Here is a 10,238-nt window from a genome sequence, read left to right as displayed (position 1 = left end):
TGCATTTTAAACAGGCTGCGTTTTGTTTCACTGAATAAATTGAAGTATCAGACATAGGTTCCTGAAAAATCAAGGGGCTAATTCTCAGATGGTTTAACTTGTCATAGCTCTGTTGAAGTCAATAGATCTCTGAGAATTTACACCAGCTGAGGATCTAGTCCAAAAACGCCTGATTATGAAATTAAAATTCACTTTGAATATTCTGTACAAAGGCCCTGATTCTGCAGCCACTTCAGCACATTCTAAACTCTAAACATGAATGGCCCTATTGAAAGTTTAAAGAAAAACTTATACTTTAATTCCTGATGGTTATGAGCTAGGGTTTTGGATAGGGCTTAAGGCTAACACCCAAGTGGTGTTTTCCCTGCCCGCTCAGGACTCCAGCCCCCCATCTTGCTGAGCCAGACACTCCCGTCTGCTTCAACAAAGACCCAGAATCTGAATTACTTACCCCAAAGCTGCAGATTTACCTGAAAACAGCTCACTGAAGAGTGTTTGTTTTTAGTACTCAGATACCCAACTTCCAATGGGGTCTAAACCCAAATAAATCCATTTTACCCTGTATAAAGCTTATACACAGTAAACTCATAAATTGTTTGCCCGCAAGAACACTGATAGAGAGATATGCACAAGTTATTTGCTCCTCCAGGTATTAATGCATGCTCTCAGTTAATTAATAAGTAAAAACAATTTTATTAAATACAGAAAGTAGGATTTAAGTGGTTCCAAGCAGTAACAGGTATAACAAAGTAAGTCATCAAGCAAAATAAAATAAAATGCACAAATCTATGTCTAATCACACTGAATGCAGGTAATCTCAGCAGTTCCAGAATGTTCCCTTTTACAGACTAATCTCCTTTAAGTCTGGGTCCAGCAATCACTCACACCCTTTGCAGTCTCTATCCTTCGTTCCCGTTTCTTTCAGTATCCTGGAGGGTTAGGGGGTTGGATAGGCTCTCTCTTTAGCCAACTGAGGACAACATAGAAGGGGTCTCCTCAGGAGCACCGCCCGCTTTTTTGGCACCCTAGGTGGAGGATGCTCCCGCCCCCGAAATGCTGCCCCCAACAGAGGAGGCAGAAGGTCTCATCCCCGAAATACCTCTGACGACCAGGATGTCTGAAGATCCAGCTGCCTAGGTTGCCTAATGGCTTGTGCCAGCCCTGGGTCTCCCAAGGGTTTAAATAGATTCACTCTTCTGGATATACACTCCTCTCTCTCCCTGTGTAGAATCCAGTCACAAAATGGAGATTCAGAATCACATGGGCAAGTCACATGCCCATGCATGACTCAGGACTTGCAAGGAGGAGCCATTACCCACATGCTACCTTGAACGTCGTCAGATAGACTTCTTAAGTGGATTGGAGTCTTCCAAGCTCTTTTGTCTGTTAAGTGCATCCTGACTGAGCACTTAACTTGCACATTCCTTTCCCAAGAAGTGACCAAATGTTCTAACTAAGGCTACGTAGAAATCAAGCAACTCTACAGCCAATGTTCATAACATTCATAATTTCAAATGCAAAAATGATACATGCCTACAAACAGGATCAATACATTCAGTAGATCATAACATGTACGGAGATGTGTTACATGGCATATGTAGCATAAAACACATTTTAATCATGTTTCCATAAAGCCTTATGGGAGGTACCATCACAGTGTTTATATGAGAAGAAGAGAGAGAATGTATTGTGAGACAATGTATCACCAGGTCTACACTGGAAAACTTTTGCTGATATAGCAATACAAATAAACTTTCCTAATGTAAATGTACTAGTAGTTTTGATGGTATTGTTTACACTGATTCTCTGAGAGAAACAAGAGACATCGCAGAAGCATTTTTAAGCTGGTTTAACCATATTTACCCTAGGGATTTTATCGGTATAGAAATGTTGCCAAAAAGTCACTTCCAAGCTGACATTGCTATGATGGTGAAAGTTTCTAGTATAGATCTGGCTTATGTGTTTCTTTTTGTGTGATTACATTATGAGTGCAATGCACTGAGATATGGCTTAAAGTGTATGTTTGCTTGTCAAGTACACTGCTCACATGTATTGTTGTCAGTGTACATTATTGTGAGTGTATACCTGAGTTGAAATCAATGTGGATGTGCCTTTTCTATTCTTGTGTGTGCCCTTGAGAACATACATGATGTGAATGCAAAATATCATGTGTGTATTACTGAAAAATATTGTGTAACTTTTGTGTGTGTTGTCAGTACTTCATCTGAAGTGCAAGTGTGCATTATTGTTGTGTTTGTGAATACACAATATTGTGTTTTTATTAGTGAAAAACATGTCTGATTACATATGTGTTGTGACTGTGAATTAATGTGCATGTTTCTATGTGTACATGGTTGTGTATTTATAGGCAAATATTATTTTGTGCATGTGCATGTTTGGAAGTGAACATTAATAATGACTTACAGCTAAGCTTGGTATAAAAAATCAAAAGCTGCTGTCTTCCTGCAGCTCCTAAAATGGTGAGATTTAATCTGTTCAAAGGTGATGCCTACAATGCATCATTTTGTCACATGCCAAGTCCAGCTCATTTCAGGGATCCTTCAACATTTCTATTTGCTGTCTTGTTAATTTTAAAACAAAATTTGCAATAATTATCAAAAAAATTACATATTTGGGCTTTTATTTTCAAGGGAGTCTGAGCAAGTTCATGCAGTAGATAGAAATTCAGAACTTGTTCCAGGTCCAGGTCCTCCAAGGTATTACACACTTAGCTCCCATGGGACTTGGTTTTTGGTTTTGCCACTGACATACTTGGTGGCTCTGGGCAATAGCCAATACTTGGTGCTTCACAGCAGGTGATAAATCAACTCATCCAGTGCTGCATAGGGAATGTAACTTGTTCTTTATGCCCAGAGGCCAGCTCAGGAGAACTCGTTTCCCATTCAGGCACCAAATTAAATGCTGCCCATGGATGAATTTAATCTGATAATGATGTTAGCCTCATGATAGCCTCTTATAAAAAGAACTGTCATAACTCAACTCTATAGATAATGGGGAAAAAAAGCTCTATTATTCACTGCTCTGTCTATCTAAAGTGTCTATATGCCTGCCATGACTGCAGTATCTGAGCTAGGAGTGCTCAAAAACTTTCTAGTACAATGTTTTCCAATGGAAAAATTGCAGGGTTCACCAAACAAAAATTTCACAGAAAGTCTTCAGTTTCTTTGAAAATTTTCTGTTTTTCATTGAAAACTGGAAAAGCAAATATTTTTGGCTGAAAATTGTATTTTTTAATTTAATTTAATGGTTTTTGATAGTTGTCAGACAAAAAAGTTCAGTGTTGAGAAATGTTGGGGGTTTTCTTTGACAAAAACCCCAAAATTTTCATGAAGAAAAAGTTTTCCATTCACCTCTGTTTTAGCCATTAACTCTTTAATATATTTTTTCCTCACCCCAACCCTATAAGGCAGGCCAGTACTATTATATCCATGTAATAGATGGGAATTGTTGTCTAGACAGAATGACGTGCCCAAGTTCACAAGGAAATCCATGGCAAAACAGGTAGCTGAGCTGGGTCCCTCAGGTTCCAATTTAGCATCAAAACCACTGGACCATTATTCCTCAGTCACTGCTGTCACGCTGTCTGGAATGGCTCACAACCGTGAGTGCCAGTCTCAGGTCAGACTGTCAGAACCCAGGGCATACACCCTAACCTGGTAGTCTATTCTATAATTAGATGTCACCAAGCCAGTAATAAATGTGAACTCCTGGCTCACTACATTAGTATTATCATGAAGTCACAGACAATCCACTAGACTCTCCAGCCAATCTTACCACCCAGATAAACTGGACTTTGGGATAAAAAGTTCTTAAAACAAAAAAATCACATTATTTTAGGTTCCTCCTAACCCCAAAGGGTCAGTCCCTTATCCCAAGTCAGTGGATACTCTAGATCTCACATCAAAGGCAATGCTGGCAGCCAATTTCTCTAGTAAACTAACTAAAGGTTTATTAACTAAGAAATGAAAGTTACTGAGAGGTTAAAGCAGGTAAAAGACATTAATGGGTTTGGATAGTCCAAGAGTGTCAGTCCAAAGTGACAGCAGAAATATGATAATCTGCTAGTTTTTCATAAGTCTCTCAGGGTTACCAAGATAACTTTGGGGATCTCCGTCTTGCAGCTGGAATGTTCCCTGAAAGTGTCCAAACAGCTCCGAGATACAGAACCATTCCCTGGATCCATTCCCATAGCTGTCTTCCCTGGAAAGCAATCTGGCAAGTGTTAACGTCACAGCAGGGTTTTTTCCTCTACTGAATAAACACAGACAGGTTCCTATATTCCTGTGGAACACAGGCAAATTCTGCTGGAGAAAAAGGAACAAATATTGCTCCCAGATCTATGAAAATTCATGAAAAGTGTTGTGTACTTGGTTGTCATGGTTTTTGTTCCTATGGCAACTGAGTTAGATTATTAGGGGATGGCCCAACCAGCTTCAGGTCAGCTGGTCAGGTGAGCTCCGTGTTTGTAAATAAATAGTAGCTTTGTTAGCTGTCTGCTCTCTGGCCTCAAGTGATTTCTTCCTAAACCGACTGCCCCCAAGGATATAACAAAAAGGTCCAACAAAACTGAGTCATGGATCATCTCTAAATAAAAGTATTTTCTCATCTCAATTATTGTGCCCCAGAGCTTGGTAAAGTGAGGCACAGAGAGTTGAAGTAACCTAGCTGCATAGCTAGGCTTAAATTACAAGAATTCTTGGCATCTTGTGACCTCTCTCTAGATCCCTGGCTGTACTAGTTACCATTTCAGACTGGGATTTTTAAGTTGTACACACCTTCCTCCCATAGGCTCTTTTGCGAATCCCAGCCTACATTATGTGAAATTCAAGAGACACCTGGCCCTTGGACATAAACAAGATAGACACAGGAGCAGGATTACAAAGGCATCTAAAGAAGGAGACAGGTGCCTATTGGAATTGACAAAAGCATCTAAGCAGGTTAAGCTCCTAACTCCCACTGAATGACCATGAGACTTAGCCACCTAACTCATTTAGGAGCATTGATCAATCCCTGTAGGTGCCTGTCTCCATTTTGTAAATTTGGCCCACAGATAACACTGAAGCTGGGTTGGAATCAGGGAACGCTGGGGGAGATCATAGGCCTGTGCTATGAGGGGGTCAGACTTGTGGGACAGAATGGCTCTTTTGGCTTTAACACTTATGCATCTATGCACTTGCCTCTGGGACTCTGCTGCTGAGCTGTGCAGGGCTCCAGGGAGTGAGTCCCACTAGCCCTTAGGAAATAGACATGAATAAATCACCTTCCCGCAGCATCAGTTCTTTAATGCCAGTTAGGCTGAACGCCAGCTACACACAGCTCATCTGCAGACAGCAACAGGTTTGAGTCCAGTTCAGCCTCAGAATGAGGAGGTGGGGAAAGGATTCTCAGATACCTGTGCCTTTAGCATCTAGATTGTGGTATATAGATAGATATTGACCAAAGAATGCTGGTGCTGGATGTCTGAATGTGCCATATATTTGAAAAAAATCCACAAAGATCAGCACAGTAAGTTTGCTATTTGAATTAAATATGTTGGGGGATCAACATACAGGGGAAACTTAAGATGCTAAATAAGATTTACTTTATGAACTCATTAAGACTTTTACTCATAGTTAAATCAAATACCTGCTGCTGATTGGAATTTTTCCATCCTTTGGGAAAATTTTGATTTTTCACAGAAAACCCCAATTCATTTCCCCCCTCTCCCCTCAGTTTTTGGCAAATGAAAACTTTCTCCTGAAAACTGGATTTATTTTTTCACAAAATCAAAAAAGTTTGAGTTTTCAGTTTCTTTACAAAAGAATCCCAAAATGTTAGAGGGAAGGAGACAGATTCTAGGATTTTGTTGATGGTGGTGTTGTTTAGATGAAAAACCAATCTACATTAGAAAAACAGAGCTGAAAATTTCCAACCAGCTGTAAATTTTACGTAAATGTCAGAACATTAATATTGCCTGATAAAAGCTTTATTTCAGACCCATTTATTCTATTGCAGCTATGTGATTTCTCTTTCAAAGGGATCCTGGCATAGAGGTAACAATTAAATAACTAGTAAAGCTGGCAGCTCACAGAATATTTCATACAGACGAGTCTCTTAAAATCCCAGTTTAGAGTTGAACCAGGCAGGCCAAGCCTGTCTATCTTGCCGCCATTCAAGGACATATGGGAGCTCACTGGAAGTATAACCCTGATCTCTTCGTTTAGCTCCACACTGCTGCCAGCTAAATATGAAGCATGTAAATGGGTTTGCAGAACTTACACAGCGTAAGACACAGGGCCATGTTTTCAAAGGTATTTAGGTGCATAGTGGGACTTTCAGAATCATCTAGGAGCTTACAACTCATTGATTTCAAGGGGTTTGGGGGCCTAGGTGCTTTTGAAAATCCCACTAGGTGTCTCAATATCTTTAACAATCTGCTCCACTGCCCCTCTCCAAAAGCCCTCACAGTGCTAGTAGAGATGGCAGAGAAAGTGAGGGAGGGGAAACAGAGGCAGAAATAGGGGAAAAAACTGGGTTAAGGGCACACATCAGGTCACTGGCAGAGACAAGAATAGAGCCCAAGTGTCCCTGCACTGCACAACTGAGAGTAAATGATTAAACATAGCAATGATGGAAGGATGCTGCTAGCCCATGCTTACACACAGGCAGAAGTGCAGGTGGGGGTTGTTGCCATAAATTAATTTGGAAGCAGGCAGCATGCTGTCTAGGCACAGAGCTTCAGGTAGAAACATCACAAATGAGCTACTACTTGCGATGCTGGAGGAGTCTATGTCATATTGCCCTACAAAGTGGGAATCAGGCTGTGTTGGCATTTTAGTCTCTTAGTTTCATGCCTAAATTGTGAGCTTGGTAATGGTCACAGTGGAGGGACTTTCTTTGCAAGAATTGTTGGATTTGGAGGGTGCTTTGTTCCATCCCTCATAGTGCAACTTATCAAGGTACACCTTAAGCCAAATCCTCAGGTCGAGTAAACTGATGAAGCTCTGTTGAGTTTAAAGGAGATTACACTAGTATGATAATGTGACTGATTGATTGTGAGAGGTAAGGAGCACTAACAACACCTAGTCATTCTAAGTGATGAGTTCCGTGCACCTTTGACATTTATATAGTGAGATATTAGAAAAGGAGAAACAGGGCCACTCTCTCTGTCACTCTGATCCTGACCATTGTCCTTCTCATTCCCTGCACAGCATACTGAGGAAGAAAATGTCCAACCAAACCACCATGACTGGATTCCTTCTCCTGGGATTCTCTGACATTAGAGAACTGCAGATTTTACATTTTATTGTATTTCTAGTGCTTTACCTGATATCCCTGCTGGGGAACCTTCTCATCATCACAGCCATCGCCCTAGACCACCATCTTCACAACCCCATGTACTTCTTTCTGATTAATCTATCCATCCTAGACTTCAGCTCCATCTCTGTCACCATCCCCAAATCCATGGCAAATTCCCTCATGAACACCAGATTGATTTCTTATTCTGGATGTGTTGCCCAAGTCTTTTTTTTCTTATTCTTTGCTTCAGCAAATTTTGCTATACTGACCATCATGGCACATGACCGATACATAGCCATCTGCCAACCACTGCATTATGAGATGGTGATGAACAGGAGAGCTTGTGTCCAAATGGCAGCCAGTGCCTTGATCAGTGGTATTCTCTACTCTGCATTGCACACTGGGAACACATTTGTGATATCCTTCTGTGGAGGCAATACGGTGGATCAATTTTTCTGTGAAATCCCCCAGCTCCTCCACCTCGCCTGCTCTGACTCAAACGTGGGTGAAGTTGTTGTTATTTCTCTTAGTGTGCTTTTAAGTTTAATCTGCTTTGCTTTTATAACTGTGTCATATGTTCAGATCTTCAAAACAGTGCTGAGAATCCCCTCTGGGCAGGGCCGTCATAAAGCCTTCTTCACCTGCCTCCCTCACCTCATTGTGGTCTCCTTATTCCTTTTCACTGGTACCTTTGCCTTTCTGAAACCCACCTCCAACTCTACCTCAGATCGGAATCTCTTGGTGACTGTTCTCTATTCCATAATGCCCCCAATGATGAATCCGATCATCTACAGCATGAGAAACAAGGAAATGAAAGGTGCACTGAGCAAACTGATAGGTTGGAGGATATTCAGCAAGAATAAAATGTCTATATTTCTCCTCTTATCACAGTTACATTCTGTGTTTCTTTATAAATATAATCAGCTGATGACATTATTGCCTTCATGAGAACACAGTGCGCAATCTGTTAATACAGTTTTGAGTATTTACACTAATGAAAGTCCAGACAAACAAATAATGAAAAAGTAGTTACTAGAGGTTCACATCAATGTTATTAAGATCAGAATCTACCTATCTATCTATATATCTATTTACTGCTAGTCATCACCCTTCCATGTGATCATCATGAAGGTAAAATAAGTAGCCATAGCAAAATTCCTAGTGGGTTCTCTGGCTTTTCTTATTTTTCAGGGTAGCAACTCAGACTGAGGTATCAATTCATTTGTTTTAGATTTTTTTTTGTCATATTTTTAGTTTATTTTTGTTTACTTGTTTGTTGTTTTATTTGTTTCTTTGTTCCAGGTGGGTTTACAGGTGGGAAGACCTGGAGAGATATTGAGTGTTTGGTTAGACAGGATTTTCAATGTTTGCCTTCTCTTGAGAGCGCTCCTATGTCATCTCTTTGATGGGATTTTCTGAGTGAGCTGAAGGTTTGCTCCCCACAATCATAAAAGGGTGCAAAAGAAGTTTATGTGGCTAAGTTCTTCCTGAAATGATTATGTATATACTGTTGGAATATTATTGTATTATTAATGACATGTTAGGAGCCTTAGGAAGCTGTTTTTTATTATTTTAACCTGAAGAGGAGCTCCGTGCAGCTCGAAAGCTTGTCCCTCTCACCAACAGAAGATGGTCCAATAAAAGGTACCACCTCATCCATCTTCTCAATGTAAGAACTGTGTCATTCTTGCTATGATGCAAAGCCTGTTTTGATGAGAAAGCTTTTCCAGTGTCTTCTAAAGAAAATCTAACTTGGGATAATGAGGCCAAATTTTGATTCCATTGATGTCACTAAGGTTTAGCCCCTCACTTCAAAAAAATTAGGATTTGGCCAATAACCTATATACACAAGGATCCAGAATTGGCTGACAAACCCCTGGAGAAAGCGAATATGACAGAAATATAAGGGTCTGATATCCCAACTCATCTAAACCAGAACCAATGAAGGCTCATTGAAATCACCAGTTTAAAACTGATGAGGTTCCGGCCCAAAGTGTTTGGGCTCCACTCAGTAGTGACATATACACTGGTGTAAGTTACATGTTTGGAGTAATTTTGTTCTAGCCTTGGTGTAAGTCACATGCACTGATCTGGTGTTCCATACACTATCCGATTTAGATCTACTCACTTCCAAGCTGAGAAAGAAGCTCAGATGTTATTAGTATTAGAATATCATCTTTGTGCATGGCTTTGTACACTACATAGATTACATACAAAAACAGATCATGTGATTAGATAGCGAGACAGACAGACAGGACCATTTCTTCTCCTAACACACAATTTCACTTAGTCATAATGATAGATTTCTATTTAATTGTGAATTATGTTAACTAGCTAGATGGATAACAAGTAATCTATGAAAATTATTGTGCTTTTTTTTCCTGTTAATGATTATCGTTGTCCACTTCATGATTTTCTTATAAGTCCTTTTTATTAAACATTATTTAGCAAAGATTTTTTATGACTATATCTTACTCCATTGCTCATTTATAAACAGTTCATCAAAAGTACTCTGTGTTTGGACTTTGAGATGTTTTGACTGGATACATTTTAAACATGCTGTGTTTTATTTCACTGAATAAATGGAAGTATCACAAAAGGATTCCTGAAAAATCAAGGGGCTAATTCTCTGCTGATTTAATTTGTCATAGCTCTGTTGAAGACAATAGATCTCTGAGAATTTACACCAGCTGAAGATCTGGTCCAAAAACTCATGATTATGAAATTAAAACTCACTTTGAATATTCTGTACAAAGGCCCTGATTCCACGTCCACTTCAACACATCCTAAACTTTAAACATGAGAGGCCCCACTGAAGTTTTAAAGAAAAACTTATACTTAAATTCCTGTTGGTTATGGATAGGGCTTAAGGCTAACACCAAAATGACGTCAGAGCCTGACGCTGTACAAGTTACTCTCCTTTCCCAATTAAATAAAAC

General features: G+C 39.8%; 1 protein-coding gene across 1 annotated transcript; it reads left to right on the top strand.

Moving 5' to 3' along the window:
* The first annotated feature begins 7,227 nt into the window (after positions 1-7,227).
* LOC115640124 (olfactory receptor 14A16-like) lies at positions 7,228-8,247 on the top strand. Its single transcript, XM_030542978.1, has one exon. It carries the CDS (start codon positions 7,228-7,230, stop codon positions 8,245-8,247), a length of 1,020 nt encoding a protein of 339 aa, XP_030398838.1.
* Positions 8,248-10,238: the final 1,991 nt, after the last annotated feature.

The sequence above is a fragment of the Gopherus evgoodei genome, unplaced genomic scaffold, assembly GCF_007399415.2.
Source record: "Gopherus evgoodei ecotype Sinaloan lineage unplaced genomic scaffold, rGopEvg1_v1.p scaffold_206_arrow_ctg1, whole genome shotgun sequence".
Classification (NCBI taxonomy): domain Eukaryota; kingdom Metazoa; phylum Chordata; order Testudines; family Testudinidae; genus Gopherus; species Gopherus evgoodei.
The sequence above is the reverse complement of the archived record's forward strand: the minus strand, read 5'-3'. Positions and strand labels throughout refer to the sequence as shown.

Coding starts and splice junctions, on each gene's coding strand:
- LOC115640124 (XM_030542978.1), top strand. CDS start 7,228: ATGTCCAACCAAACCACCATGACTGGATTCCTTCTCCTGGGATTCTCT.